The following is a 16,296-nucleotide window of genomic DNA, read 5'->3' on the forward strand; positions in this document are numbered from 1 at the left end:
CTTTTTTGTTATTGAATTAACTATCACATGAATCTTGCTAATGATAGAATCCTAATCACAATGAGGTAGAAGCATAAAATGCGCAAATAGAGTCATTATGGATCGCTAATGAATTTAGCTAATTTTAAAACAACTATTACCCTTTTATAAATATGTGATGATGTCACTCAAACATTGTATTTGGTTAATGTTTTTTAAATCCTAGAACAATCCTATTAAGAGTTAATAAATTCGTGCTGCAAAAATTTTATAAAACATAAATCATGTGCACATTAAGATATTCAACCCCACATTTCCGCAAATCCTTCTAAAGAGCCATAGAAGAAGAGAAGTATAGACAAGTATGTTACTAATGTGAAGAGAAAGTTAATGTCATCATCTTTGATCTTGTTACACTACTATTATTAAGTCATGCATGCTTTACCCTGAATTTAGGAAACAATAATTGTAATTTACAATTTTTGAAAAAAAAAAACCTTATAAATGCAGATTTTGCTAAAACACAAATTCCACACACTATAAAGTTTTCCAAAAAAAAACCTAAGGAACAAAAGTTTTCCAAAAAACCATATTTATGTAGAATTTTGTGTTTTTGAAACAACTATCCATGAATCTTGCCATTAATGAAACCAATCACAATGAGCTTGAGGTGTAAAATGTGCAAAATGAGTTATTATGGATTGCTAATGACAATAGCTAATTTAAAATAATTAATTACCTTTTTTATGATATATGATGACGCCACTTTGTCATCAAATATGGTTAACAATTATCTCTATTTCAAGGACATGCATGAAACGTTCCTATCAAGAGCCAACAAACTCACTTTACAAAAATTACACGGAACAGACATCATGTGCACCATGAAATTCAGCCCCGAATACTAGCAAATGTTCTCCTTATAAAGCAAACACATGCATTTCACACATTCACAAAACCCTTAATCGTAATCACTGGATCCCTGCAACGTCAACTCAGAATAATAATCGATTCAGCCCCGAATGCCAGCAAATGCTCTCCTTATAAAGCAAACACATGCGTTTCACACATTCACAAAAACCCTTAATTGTAATCACTGAATCTCTGCAGCGTCAATTTAGAATAAGAATCGATAGATCGTAAAGTGAATTGACCCTCCCATTTGGCTAGACTAGAAAACCCATGTTCTATTTTTGGTTATTTTTTGAAACCTTGGAGAAATGAAAGGTTAAAGTGAGTGTTGAGTGGTAGTGGTATTGGAGGGAAGCAAGATAAGAAGAAAGGAAGTGAAGGGTTAAAAACTAAGTAAATTCGAACACTTTAGCTAAAAACTTGAACAACCAAAACCAAAACCAAAACCAAAAAAAAGTGAGAATCTCAGAAAACAAAAAACCAGAAGAAGAAGAAGAAGAGGAGAGAGAAAATTGAACCCCCAAAAGTTGAACAGCAAAAACCTTTCTCTCTCTTCAATCGCCATTAATGTAAAGCTCGAGCAACAACAACAACAACAACTATGTCGAAGATGAAGCATCTACTTCGTAAGCTACACATCGGTAACGACCATCACAATCGCCATCACTCGGCGGCTCGTCGGATACCTAATAATCGGACTCAGGAATCGGAGACTTCAACGGCGACTGCGACGACTCCGCCTTCGTCTTCGTCAACGTCGTCATCGCCGCCGTCGGTATCTTCGAGTGATCGGACAGTAAGGGAATCGACGGCTACCACGCCGGCGACGGAGAATGTTGGTGGAAATGTCAATAGAAGAAATCCTGCTGATTTTAATTTGATTGAGGAGGATTTTCAGCTTCAATTAGCAATGGCGATCAGCGCTTCGGGATCCGAAACTCGAAAAGACCGAAACGATGATGAATCCGACCAGCAGATCATGGCTGCTAAGCAATTGAGTCTTGCGTGTTCGCCATCGGTGCCGGATAATGAACGATTGAGTGAATTTGTGTCGCTTAAGTATTGGGTTAGTCTTTCTTTTCCTAATTTTAGGTCATCAATTTTGAATTTTTTTGATATACAGTGCTTTATGAATGAATTGAGCTGAATTGATTGTATTTTACTGGTTATTTAGGTATTAATGGCATATATATTTGGTTTTAATTTGTTTTTCAAAGAAGTAAGCATATGATTTTACCATTTCAAGTGTGAAATTTAAGCAAAGTAAAGGGTTGTTGCTGGATTTTGGGTTTTACTTGGGGTTATGTTAATTATTATGATGTTTGTGGCATTTGTGTATTGAAAATTTCGATTAGGTTCATTTCAATTATAGATAGCAAGTGATAATGGGACAAGCTAATGCTATTTATGTAATATAGTGTGTGCAGTTAGTGAATGTATTCGAATTTGTTGCTCTTTGCAGAACTACAATGTTGTTCAATACGATGAAAAGGTAGTAGATGGGTTTTATGATGTTTATGCTGTCACTTCGCATTCAGTTGCACAAGGGGAAATGCCGTTGCTTGTGGATCTCCAAGCTGTTTCAATTTCGAGTAATGTTGAATATGAAGTTGTCTTGGTGAACCGGTCTATTGATGCTCAGTTGCAGCAGCTTGAGAATAAAGTGTATGCTATATCAGTAGAATGTAAGGTTCTGGGACATGGGATGTCTTTGAATGATTTGATTCAGAGTTTGGCTAATCTTGTTGTTGATAGAATGGGTGGTCCTGTTGCTAATGCCGAAGAAATCACAAAGAGGTGGCGAGTGAGAAGTAATCAGTTGAAAGCTTCTCTCAACACCATTGTTCTTCCTCTTGGTTGTCTTGATGTTGGGCTATCACGACATCGTGCTTTGCTGTTTAAGGTTTTGTGGGCTTGTACCTTTGTTCTAGACTCTCAATTTTCTTATAATTTTATGACACTTTGTTGCAAAATCTCTCTTTGATCTTTATTATATAATCATAACAAAGAGTCTTGATGTCTGATATATACACAACTTTGATGATGGGATTACTAATTTCACAAAGAGTCTTGTGGCAAGCTGTGGACTGGGATTTGCCTAGATGTGAATAACTAATTGGTTATCTTGTGAAAATTTTAATTGTTTTACATGTCATGGAATTTTAGTTAACTTAATTCGGTGGCTGATGTTGATGCTGATAGTAACTACATAAGCTGTTAAAGTTTTATGTATCTTATGGATTCTACATTCAGACTAATTTCTCAGTGTAAAGCCTTAATTTAAAATGTTCACTTGCTACTTAGGTATCTAATCAGATGAGATATTAAGAAATCTACTATGTAGCTACCACTTCTTCGTTCCTCTATGGATAAATATTCTGTGATTTTACATAATTATATATGAAATGCTATATTGAAATGAACCTTTTTACTAATTTTGTGACAGAAAGTTAGAGATGAATATTTGGATAAGTTTAAGTCTTGCAAAGTTGGAAAATATGTTATGGAGGGAAAAATCCTAGCTGGTGGATATTCTTGCTTTTCAACATTTTTGGCTATCCTTGTTTGCAAGGCATGGTTAGCATGATATACTAAGAAATATTTTTAAACTTAATTTTTGATGCCTAGTATGACTTTTAGGTTAAAAAAAAAATTGTGTGCTTACTTCCTTTATTGTTTTGCATAGTATATGTGAGATGTGGTTTTTTTTTTCTTCTTCATTTGGTGGTTTAAGAGGGCAGACTACTGTTATTGGGCTCCCTTCCTGTTTTGGTTTGTTTTCTGCTATCTTGCATTGTATAATTTGCAGTATCACATAATCACCTGTTTTGCTAGCCTGCTAGGGACTCATTTGCTAACATTGATCACACTTATTCATTTGTATGTTTCTGTAATATGCTTTGTTCCTGTATATACTTACACCAGAAAGAAATTCAACAATTTTTGTACCAGGTACTAGCTGATAAGTTAAATCTTCCATGTATGCTTGTGAAAGGGAGTTTGTATACTGGCACTGATGAGGGAGCAGTGAACTTAATTAAATATGATGATGGAAGGTAAGGTTTATTGCTTTTGTTTTTGGAAGTCTGTAAAATTGTGGGTAAATTTTCAATCAATTTGTCTTTTCAAATGCTATTTGTGTGTCCTTCACTCCTTGAACCCTGAGTGCTATCTTTCTTTATATGCAATCTTGCTTGGTTGGGAACAAGTGCTTTCCTTCTATCTTGATGTTCAATTTTTATTGTGTTATATTGCAGTGAGTACATAATTGATTTGATGGGTGCTCCCGGGGCACTAATTCCTTCTGAGGTACCTAGTAGCCTTCTTTTGGACACTGCTCTGGAAGCAAGGGGCTTGTCTGATAGCACTGCTGCTGTCAACAACTTAAGTTTGGTTTTGGACAAAGTGGTTCGGTTGGATGGAGATTTGCGTAATATTGTCGAGGTTCCTGAAGTGTTTGGCTCCAATTTGAAAGAAGCAGCTTCCTTGAGCCCACAAGCAAAACAAGTAAATGAGATTGCTGTTAGATCAGATTTGAGTGAGAAATCTGATTACACTTTTGAGCAGTCTTTTAGGCCGGAATACAATTTGTACGATTGCTCACCAAGTTCTGTTGAAGAAGCATCGCTGGCACAAGAAAAGAAAGTCAAGGATGTTTCAAAATATGTAATTAGTGCAGCAAAAGATCCTGAATTTGCACAGAAACTGCATGCAGTTTTGTTAGAGAGTGGTGCTTCGCCTCCAGCGGATTTGTTTATGGATATGAGTCCTAGTATTTTACGTGACAAAAGATTGCTTGAACTAATTCAACCGGTACGTCGAGAATTACTCTGTTACAACCCAGAGGGTCATAGACCTAGTTATGAGATGCCAATTGTATGCAACTCTGGGGTGCAGACCTTTAATCACTGTGAGAAGCGTGAACAGAATGTTGATAATGCAACACAACAGCATTCTCAACAGGATGCAAATGCTCCTTTTTCTCCTAAGCCTAATGCTGAGAATACCGTTCTTGCTGCAATCGAATCCAACAAAATGACCACTAGTGGCGCTACAGGTGTTGCTTTGTTTTCTAAGTTATTAGTGAGTAGACAGAGGATCTTAGTATGAGGGTGTATTACTTATTAATGTTTTTTTACTGCAGGTGACTCTTCCAGTGGGTTAGCTGGTCATGATGAACTGCCTTCTCGGAATTCCAGAGGAAAGATTTTGAACCAAACTGGATCAAATGAAGAGCCCAGTTCTCAGTTGGAGACTGCCAAGAGACTTTCTTCTGATAACCAGAATGAGGGCCTTAGCCCTGTCTCTAGTGAAGGAGTCTGCCCTATGCTTGGTGAATTTGCAGAATGGGAGATACGATGGGAGGATCTGCAGATTGGAGAACGAATTGGGATAGGTCAGATTCTCTACATCCTCATTCAGCTAAAATCTGATGTTATTTAGGGTTAAATACTTAATTTTAAAATAACAAATGTGTGTTATGGCCTCTCCCATCTTTTTGTTGTTTATTTATGATGGATTGATTTTGACTTGACTCAGTAGTTTATTTATCGATAAACTAGATCATAGGATATTATTTTATTGAAAGGGTAGGTGAAATAGTGAAGCCTTTTTTTTTTTTTTTTTTTGAGAGAGAGAGATATAGAGAGATGAAAACGAAAAGTATAGAAACTTTAATGAGACGATGAATTTATCGTAAACCTTAAGCATTTGCTTAGGCCTTCATATCCCTATTATGTGATATTCAAGTTAATGTATAAAATGCAAGACTCCAAGTGTAATTTCATAGATAAGCATATAACTTGAGGGGCCGTTTGGTTCGCGAGGGGTAATCGGAATGGAATGAACAAAGGGAAAGACAAGGAATGGAATGAAAATACCTAAAATTTTCTATGTTTGGTCTTAAAAACAAAGGGAATGAGGGCCACCAGTCCCACCACCACACCACCACCACACATCCACCTCAAACCTTCATTCTCCACCGTTTCCAGCCACCAAACCACTCGCCGCACCTCCCTCCCCCTTCGCCGGTCATCCCCGCCCCTCGCACAGCTCTCCCCGCCCCTCGCAAACCCTCCCTCAACCCCGAAAAACCACCATCAGCCTCGAATAAACCCTAGAAACTATTCTCCCTCGCCGTTTGAGGTGCGACAACCTCCCACAAGGGTTGGGGGAGGTGCGAAAAGGGTTGAGGGAGGTGCGAAAAGGGGCAGCGACGTGCGATTCCGGTGCGAAAAGGGCAGCGAACGATTCGATTCCGGTGCAGGGGAGAGTCGGTGAGGGTCGGCAAGGGGCGGCGGGGGAGGGGCGGCGAGGGTCAGGTAGGGTTTTTCGGTGGTTGGGTAGGTATGAAGGTGGTGGTGTGGTGGTGGTAGGGAATGGGAATGGAAATGCCTAGGAGGGGGGTGGGGAATGGGCTTAGAAGGATTTGGGGGAATGGATGGGGGAAAGGGAGTGAAAAAAAAAGGGCTAACAAACAGCAACAAAGGGAATCAGGGTGGTTGATTCCCTTTCCCTTTGATGAATACCCCCAACCAAACGGCCCCTGAAAGTTTTCTAAGATATTCCGAGCCGACTAATGTACTTGATTCAAATCCTTATGTCTCCTATATGATGTGATGCGGGAGCTAAATGATGATCCAACTATAAATATTTCATTGATATCCTTGGTTAATGGAGTTGGCTTGTATTTCAAGTTTAAAAACCTTGTGTATTAATATATGGGTAGATTGGATAATTATTGGCTTGGCAGATATGATTCATGATACAATGTACAAGTTTGAGTTGTTTCCCGTTGTATTTCATTTGTGATTGGGTTTTAATGCATGTTGATGTACCATTATTTTGGGGTTAGATCTCTCTTTGCTCCTAACTAAGAAATGATGTGCTAGGAGAGTAGCAAATGAAGTAGAATAGTTATAGTTTAATTAATATTAGGAATAAGTAAATTTAGAATTTAAGTTCGATTAAGGGTAGCAAGAATGCTTATGTTGAGATGGAAGTGTGGGAATATCTTGAGTGATAAAATTAGGAATTTATATATTTGAAGTGAAGATGGAGTGACAGATATTGAGGTTTTGGGAGAATCAACTACATTGGTTTGGGCATGTGAGACGTCAACTAGATGATGCCTAGTTAAGGAAGGTGAATAGTTAGGATAATGGAGATTTCAAAAGGAGTCTAAAGAGGCTTGAGTTGACTTTGATAAAAGGCTTTAAGAACGACATGAAGAAGGCAGGTTTGTGGGTGCATTTAGCATTAGATAAGAACAAATGGAGAAAAGGGATCTATGTGGATCATCACAAGAAATTAATTCTTGGTTAATGCAGCTGGCCCCATACATTTGAGGATTTATCTATGCATTTTTTTTAGAGATGCCTAAACAGTGTTCCACTTAACATTTAAAGAGTTATTTTCTAGTATTATTTTAAAGAATATTAAAGAACCTCTGGCGACGCTTTCATCTTTTTCACTGCATATCTTTGGCAACAATATCTTAAATGCGTATAATAAAAAAATTATAAAAGTTAATAATTTGACAGTATTCATCGAGACAAATTTAACAAGATATACTTCGTTCTTCTAGATGAAACACTCCTAAATTAACACTATTCACACACTGTACAATCTTTTTGTTTTTAATGATTTTTTTCGTAAGGAAACACATAATCATGTGGGGGTTTTGATAGATTTATCTTAGGATATATTTTCAATATCATTTTTTAAAAATATTATATGCATTGGTAAGCTTGAAAGATGAAGAATTTTATCTAATAAAACGGAGGAAGTATATGCAAATGTATAGGAAGATAGAAAGTTAGAGTTCTTTTGGTAATCCCACGGTTTTGAATAAAATCCTTTGTTGCTGGCCTTGCTGTCTCGATAAATGGCAACAAATTAAGTGTTGCAATTATTTTCCAATTTTTTAAATATATATTTTTTTTGATTTATAATGTGATGACATATTAGGGTTAGGGATTAAATTTCTAGACTTTTGGGGTGTCGGGGCTCTTTTTTTTTTTTTTTTTTTTTTTTTTTTTTTTTTTCGGGGGGGGGGGGGGACTTAAGTAAAGAAATGGCAGTAAGATCATTAGCAGGTGGTATATAAGCTTAGATGATGCAGGAGCTAAAAGATGAATCTGACATAATCATTAGCTATTGGATTATTTAATAGGTTAATTAGGATTTTAGTGGCATGAAAGATATGATCATTGGAACAACTTGCATTCTAAAGTCTTTCCATGTCATCTGCGGTGGGTTTTACTTCATGTTGATGCAACATTTTTTTTTTGGGTTGGACATGGTTCTTTCCTAATGAAAAATGGCTTTGGCATTATATCTTATTAGGGAGTAGCATATTCATTTATTCCCTCTGTCCTCAATTTTAATTGTCACGCTAAACTTTATGGCTTGACCCGAATATATTTTATTACTCTCTGCCCACTACCAAAAGTAAGGGTCCTACACCCATCACATTTACTTTTGTTTTAAAATTTTATAGGTAAGTCAACAAAACAACTTCACCTAAAACTTTATGCAAACCTTTATGAGACGATTAAATTGGGACGGAAGTAGTTATTTATAGTTTGCTTGATCTTAGACATCTTTTAGAGTTATGGTGGATAATGTTCCATGAAATATTTATGAGGGTGTAATTTCATTTATTATTTTCATTTTGAATTCAATAAAACTAGTTTATTTGGCTATTTCCGGCTACATTAATCCATATGATGTGTGATATATCTTGAAAGATGGAGATATATGGGAATATGAGTTTGCCTTCTATGCTTATATTGAGTAAGTGAATACTTGAAAAGAATTTGAACAGATTGCTAATCTAAATTTATGTGTGTATCATATTCAAATCAAAGATAAGGATCTTTCTTAAGAGACTGTATTTTCATCATAGACCACTTATTCCTTCCATCCATTTGAAGTTACTGTATAAAGTCATCAAGATCCATAGCATAATGATTAATAATTAATTATTTTGACTTGTATGCCTTTATATTTTTTTTTGATGGGTGAAAATAATATGAGTTTTCCTGCTCTTATCGTCATCACAGGTTCCTATGGTGAAGTCTACCGTGCAGATTGGAATGGCACTGTAAGTACTTTCTTCGACACAATACATATTTTGCTGTGACTTCTGTAGTTTTCCATGGATTTGCATGCTTGTAATATATGTATTGTTGAAGTTTCTGCCCCTTTATCTTGAAATTCTTGTTTGTGCTGTTAAGGCTCATACATTAGGGGTTTGTTGGAGGATTTTGACAGCAACTTTTAACAATTAGATTAGATTTTGGTCATGTGGTGAATATGTCTTGCTTGAGAAAAAAGAAAAAGAAAAAGAAAAAACCAAATTTCCATTTAATAGTATTGAAATTTTATTTTATTTATGAGCGTTGGAACTTGGAACTTTATAGTAGGAATTATTACTTTTGAATGGAAACCAATTAATCACCTAGGAAGCACATAAACACTCAGTGGCTAACAATTTGAGGAGTTTGACAGCAACTTTTAACAATTAGATTAGATTTTGGTCATGTGGTGAATATGTATTGCTTGAGAAAAAAGAAAAAAAAAAAAAAAATCAAATTTCAATTAATAGTATTAAAATTTTATATTATTTATGAGCGTTGGAACATTATAGTAGGAATTATCACTTTTGAATGGAAGCCAATCAATCACCTAGGAAGCACAAACACTCAGTGGCTAACATTTTGTTTTCCTTGAAACGTTTTGAATATCAATGAAATGATGCATAGGTGCCTCAGGAATACCTGTATTGGTTTCCAAAAATTTTGTGTTATAAGAGATCATAACTTTAGTTTGAACAGAGTTAAGTTTTTATTTATGGTGGACATAACGTGTTTGAAACTCTACAAAGCTCGGAAGCAGAACCATAATTTATTGTGCCTCATTTTGTCTCTCTTCCTCGGTTTATATCAGCTCCTCAAACTAGCCAGAAATCTGGTTGTTGCTGGCAGTTTCCATGGATCTTGATCGGCCAACCTCTTTAAAGCTTCTTTGCATGTATTTCGTTGTGTTCGCCATTCGGCACCCAATCTTCTTGGTTTTAAAGTTTTCATCTGTACTCTATCCTCTCCCCAACATGCGGCTGCTTTTATCAGTTGACATCCTTTTCTTGCCCCTCTAGTCCTCTGATTTCTGTACATCTACCTCTTCATTGTACTTGCCATGTCTCTCTTTGTATTGTGATTTCTCTGTTGGGTTTCATTTTATGGGCTTGTGTTTCTGTGGTAACCAAATTAAAGCTCATTGATGCAAGGAGAAAGGAGTATTAATATCTAATAGGTTTGAAGAGTGTTTATTCTAGTATAATAATTGAAGGTCTAATACATATCCATGCTCTTTCTGCTCATTTATATAATTCTTGTTAATACAGTTGATGAAAAACCTGAGGGTGCTAACTCAGGAAACTTATGATCAGATGCAAGTCTTATTTTGCTTTTCAATCAGTGATGGTTTCTTAGTTCACATCAATTTGGGTGTCACCAGCAACAATGGAGAATTTTTGCTGATGTAAATTTATTTACCATGGCTATATTCGTATGAATAACACTCCCTTTGTACTTAGAGTCCCGTATACTTTTTTTTTTGGAGAGTTCTAAGTTTAGGTTCTTTTCTCATTATACTCCATCTGTTCCCGAAAGAACGGCCCATTTGGCCTAATTTTAGTCCCAAAAAGAATGACCCATTAGCATTAAAATGCCCACCAATTTACAATAATATTTGTGCAAAATTAGCTTCCCCATATAAAATTTTGTTTTTCCATATACTTTTATTACTATCTTTCTCTACTTTTTGTAAACGCCATGTAAATTTATTTTTCCAATATACTTTTATCTCTTTTTATTTAACTTTATTAATACCCGCGCAATCAACCCAAAAGGGTCGTTCTTTCGGGGACGGAGGGAGTAGAAATTTTGCAGGCTATTGCACTCTTAATTTGGGTGCAGTCAATTTAGGACTATTGAAGTGGGACAGGGGTAATTGTATTATGGGGATTGATGATTGCATTCCTGATATGAATTATTATGATGTAAACATGTGATTCATCCTATCCGAAAGATATACGTAGTACAGGAGTTCAATTTGGAATGAGATATCAATCTCTAATCTTAGTTATGCATTTACCTTGTGCTAATTTTAGCTATGCCCATATGTTGTTGATGTCAAATTGTAAATTCCCTTTTTTATTCCTTCGTCTGTTTGTGGCTACATATGTTGTTCGTCACTGTTATTCACGATGGCAACGCTTAGTTGCTCTGCTACTTTTTACTAATGTAATTAATTATTCTGTCTCTTCCAGGAGGTTGCTGTTAAGAAGTTCTTAGTCCAAGACTTAACTGGCGATGTGCTTGTTCAATTTAAGTGTGAAGTAAGTGTTGCTGCTGCCTTTTTCCTTGGTTTCTATTTTTCTTGTTAATTGTTGTTATTTCTTCATTGATTTATTTGCTTATTGACTTTGTGTTGGTTGTTTCTGTAGGCAGAAATGATGATAAGGCTGAGGCATCCTAATGTTGTTCTCTTTATGGGTGCGGTTACCCGGTCCCCAAATCTTTCAATCTTAACCGAGTTTATTCCCCGGTTAGTACTGCATCTATCCATAGCAGAATCATTCTAGTTGTCAGATTTAGTTGCACGTAAACTATAAGTTAATTTTAAGTCATGGATTTTGCATATCATCTATTCTGAAATGTCTTTTTTATTTAAACAAAAATGTGGTCATATTAGGGATTTTGTTTGGTGTTTATTGTATTTATTATGGTTCTTTAGATTCTGCTCTATGTTACCACTGATCATTTAGAGGCTTTATGCAGTTTGAGTGTATGTTAGGTTAAGGTGGCAGTTAGCAGCCTAGCTGCTTTAATATATACAGATACTTATGAGAAGACACAATTTGATGTTGGATTTTAAAGGGCACAGCAGGAGTGTAGTTTTATTGCAGTACATTATTATGAAGAAATAGGAATTCACAATTGTTTTCGTAAATGAACAACGCATGTGGGAGTTGCAGCGCTGTAGGGATTTTAGGAAGATTAGAACACAATTCTGTCATATACCCAGTGAATTTCTAAGCATACATTGACGAATCACAACAAAGTTATTGTATAGGTGTTCACAACACATAGATAATGAACCCACCATTTCCAATGTAACCTGAATTCATTAGACATGTACTTTACATGATACTGCAAAGCTTAAATTTTATGAAGCTCCCTGTATGACAATTGACAGGAAAGAAGTATTGTTATCATTTTTTGAGCTATTTGATTTAGTTTTATCTGCTGTGCTGCACTTCTGAACATTGTATTGTTGTTATGCAGGGGCAGTTTGTACAGATTATTGCATCGATCTGGAGCTCAAATTAATGAATCAAAACGAATGAAAATGGCTCTTGATGTGGTATCATTTCAGTTCTATTTCATTAGTGTTTTTTTTTTTTTTTTTTTCCTTTTTTTTTTCCCCTTCTCTTTATATGCTTTGCAAATGTTAATCCTTTCATTTACATATTTGTAGGCTAGGGGAATGAATTATCTGCACACGAGTCATCCTACTGTTGTCCATCGAGATTTGAAGTCTCCCAATCTTCTTGTCGATAAAAACTGGGTTGTGAAGGTTAGTTTTTATGCTCCTTGTATTAAGTCCAATTTGTACAACATGGATGCTATGTTTTTGTGTCAAATGGAACCATTCAAGCTTTAGTAAAATGCTCTTAACTTGAAGTAACATCTTATTTAACTATATCTTGCATTCCATTTTGAAATTAAAAATATTTCAGAAGATGCATGTGTGCTGGCTCACCTATGTCTCGTGAATTTAGACTTTGTATATTTCGGCAGAACTCTAACACAATTGTTAATGTCATCATCAGGTCTGTGATTTTGGTCTGTCACGCTTGAAGTACCACACTTACTTATCTTCAAACTCTACTGCTGGAACGGTAAACCCTTTGATCATCTATGCATTCTTGCATTTTATAAAATGTGTTATAGGAACTAGAGTATTAAATCTAGCCTGTTTGATGGTGTGTGTCATTGTTCTTTTATTGCTCATCAATTTTCTCTCTGCGTTCTGTGCATGGGAAAGTTCTGTCAGTGTTATTGACCGAGAACTTAAACTACACAACTCTTTTGCTCTCTTAAACCGAATTCTGGATAATGTAGCCTTATGTAGGTGACGATAAGTAAATGTATTAGATCTTCTCGTCTTTCCTTTTTAAAAAAAGAAAACAGCACTGCAAATGATGCAGATAAAACTGCTTCAGATTGCTTAGCTAGAGAGGCTATGCACTTGCAATAATGCATTTGAAACCCAATTAGTCTAGAATAGCAAACTAAGGGGTAAGGCAGTCTTAGTGGGATGCATTTGAAACCACATGCTTTCAGTTGAACCAACTCTTAATATAGCAAACTAAAGGGGGGGGGGGGGGAATGGAATGCTAAAGAAAGTTTCTGTGTTTCAATGTAATTCATTTCTGATACTAGTTTATTGAAGCCTTCGTCTCCTTATCAGAGATTTTCAAAGTCTGTTCGACCAGTTTCATGATAACTTACTGTCCATTTGCCACCCGCCAAAACTGAGTGCAAATTCTCTATTGTTATTTTGCTGATTTGTGTTATACCTTCTACATTTGATTGGATCCTAGCATCGAATAAGGTTTGTGCTGACCATTTCAAAACATTGTACCCCAAGTTTTGTATTCATGTCGAAGTGTCTTGAGTCTTCTGAAGAGTTGTAGCTAAAATCAGAGTGCATGCGACAGTATTTCTCTCCTTGTATACAAAATATTTCATAAATCTATTCACACTTAAAAAAAGAAGAGAACAGCGGGGGAATTGGTAGGATATATAATGAGAATGCGACCAAATATTTTTCTCTCAATTAAACAAATGAATTTTGAGGCTATATTATTAAGACTGGGATATTCATGTCGAACACAGGTATGTCTGAGTGTTTGACTTGTCTATTTATGAATTTTGTATAATTTGGCCCCGAAAGAATTTTGCTGAGTGTCCATACCCCAGTCAGTGTCGAGGTTCCGGCATGGGTACTTAAGGTCAAATGAATCTTTTTTTTTCAATAGCTTTGAGGAATAAAATTGAGTATGGAATTCTGATCTAGTATTGAAGCCCTGAAAAGTGTCTAATTATGCTGACTTCTATTACTGCTAACTGATTGCAGCCTGAATGGATGGCACCTGAAGTTCTAAGAAATGAGCCATCCAATGAAAAGTAAGTTAAGTTGATTCAAAGCGTGACGTGTTTATGACTATGTGATGCATTATGCAATCTTCCTAATGAAACTGCATTCTTCAGGTGTGATGTTTACAGCTTTGGTGTAATATTGTGGGAATTGGTTACATTAAGTGTACCATGGACTGGGTTAAACCCCATGCAAGTTGTTGGAGCTGTTGGTTTCCAGAATAGACGCCTTATAATCCCTGAAGAGGTAGATCCAGTGGTCGCCCAGATAATTCGGGACTGTTGGGAAAAGTAAGTCATCAATTCACTTTTTGGTCCAGCAGCAGCGTAATTCTTTTCATTAAAAATCTTGGCGAATGAATTTTTTTTTTTGTTGCTGATATTTTTTCTATTTCCCTGGAAATTTTCTTGATCTCCTTTCACAGTGATCCTCGATTAAGGCCCTCTTTCTCACAGATTATCTCTCGCCTTAAGGGTCTTCATCGCTTGGTTGTACAAAAAGATTAAACAAGTGTGATATATCCATTGTGTTCATAGTTAGGATTTTTTGCTATGCTCGAAGAGCTGGAGTAACAGGAGCAGCTGAACTGTAGCTGTGTAAACTGGTATTTTTGTTGCAAAGAAACACAGAACTCTGGACTGTCTGGTGTTGGTTCATTCGAAGCGGGGACTCAGCACTACCACTTCAGAAGTTCAATTGTGAGAGCCGTGGTTATCCTCAAAAATTGATCGGCTGTGCAAAGCGCAGTGGAGGTTGCCATGGAGGGTTAGCTGTTGTAGGATTGCAAGTGTTAATATTATTTAAATATGTGCAAGAAAATACTGACAAAAGAAAATTCCAAAGTGTATAAGTTTCAGTTGGGATAAAAAAAAGTGAAAATAAAGTTAATAAAACCACAGTTTTGTGTTTTTTTTTTTGTAATTTATTTTTTGGCAATATTGTTTTCTACAAGCAATTGAAATTGTAAACACTTGGTTTATATATTTACTATTGTGGAATGTAAAGATGAAAATGGGGGGAAAGCGAGATAGCTCATTCCTTATTGTGTTTGTTTTACTTTGGGGGTGGGAGGGTTGACAAGGGCCATAAGGTAGAAATACATTGCTGTTTTCTTGCACTTTGGTGCCCTGCAGTTGCAACGATTGTCGTCGTTTTGGATTGTTTTCTTACATTTAGCATAGGCATTAATGATAAAATTGGATTTTGGATTTGTATCTTGTATAGTTTAGGGAGGTTCTTATGATTTATTTAGGGACTAAACCTTATGATTTATTTAGGGACTAAACTTTGTTCTTTTTCAGGTCTTTTGGGGCTTAAATTTTGAAAATTTTGGGTTTGGGGAAAAGGACACAACTGGATGGAGGTTAGAAAAAGTGTGTACATCTATTTCTGCATTTTGAATTCTGATATATATTCATGGGTATTTGTTGCTCATCTAAGATCTTCAAATGAGAAAACTTTTTTGTCAGTTAACACCTACTCTATAGTCTATACAAGGAAAATTATTTATATTTCATGTGCACATTTTTAAGGATAAAACGTGCGCACAGAAGAAATTGATGGGATAAAATAAGCTACAATATTAAATTCGTATATTATTGGAACGGACCAAATGGTTATATTTGCATGGTAAAAAAAATATTTTGTTTTTTTTTTTGAAAAAAAATAAAAAAATTTGAAGACCCTAAGTTAATTAACAAAATTGTTTCTAAATAAAAGTTAGTTAACTAAATCCGTTAAATAACATAAATAATTAATCAAAAATAGAAAATATCTACTGAAAATAACATAAAGTATGTTGCTTTTCTCCTTCTAATTCCCCAACCCAATATTGCCTAATGTCTCGATAATCACCTCCTGCTAGCCACCATCATATATTATTGCATCTACGCTGTTTTCTCATGTATCGTGGTATAGCCCCTATCATTACAAATTCTTAAATGGACATGGATCACACTAATTTATTATGAATTATCAACATTAGAGACAATCAGACAATATGATTGTTTTATTAATTAAAAAAAAGTCACTATATTAAATAAAGATTTTTATGTGAATAAAAGTTAGTGTGACATTATAAAAGCTATAAGAGGTTAATTTTTCTAATAAAATTTTAAATATAATGATCAATATGGATACTAAAGATCACTATGTTAAAATTAGGTCACTATT

At 35.4% G+C, this 16,296-nt stretch overlaps 1 protein-coding gene across 1 annotated transcript; it reads left to right on the plus strand.

Annotated features, from left to right (window-relative positions):
* Positions 1-1,325: 1,325 nt before the first annotated feature.
* On the plus strand, positions 1,326-15,166 carry LOC145642066 (putative serine/threonine-protein kinase SIS8). Its single transcript, XM_081693144.1, has 14 exons — positions 1,326-1,957; positions 2,354-2,794; positions 3,844-3,947; positions 4,149-4,948; positions 5,036-5,287; positions 8,958-8,998; positions 11,228-11,296; positions 11,405-11,505; positions 12,246-12,324; positions 12,439-12,537; positions 12,794-12,862; positions 14,104-14,153; positions 14,238-14,414; positions 14,549-15,166. Exons 1-14 carry the CDS (start codon positions 1,493-1,495, stop codon positions 14,628-14,630), a joined length of 2,829 nt encoding a protein of 942 aa, XP_081549270.1. The 5' UTR covers positions 1,326-1,492; the 3' UTR covers positions 14,631-15,166.
* The last annotated feature ends 1,130 nt before the right edge of the window (positions 15,167-16,296 follow it).

Source organism: Chenopodium album, chromosome 8 (assembly GCF_948465745.1).
Source record: "Chenopodium album chromosome 8, dcCheAlbu1.1, whole genome shotgun sequence".
NCBI lineage: Eukaryota > Viridiplantae > Streptophyta > Magnoliopsida > Caryophyllales > Amaranthaceae > Chenopodium > Chenopodium album.

Bases quoted from the DNA above. Each gene is read 5' to 3' on its own strand.
- LOC145642066 (XM_081693144.1), top strand. From the start codon at position 1,493: ATGTCGAAGATGAAGCATCTACTTCGTAAGCTACACATCGGTAACGAC. The intron at 3,948-4,148 runs GTAAGGTTTATT...GTTATATTGCAG, and splicing joins ATTAAATATGATGATGGAAG to TGAGTACATAATTGATTTGA. The intron at 4,949-5,035 runs GTGTTGCTTTGT...TTTTTACTGCAG, and splicing joins GACCACTAGTGGCGCTACAG to GTGACTCTTCCAGTGGGTTA.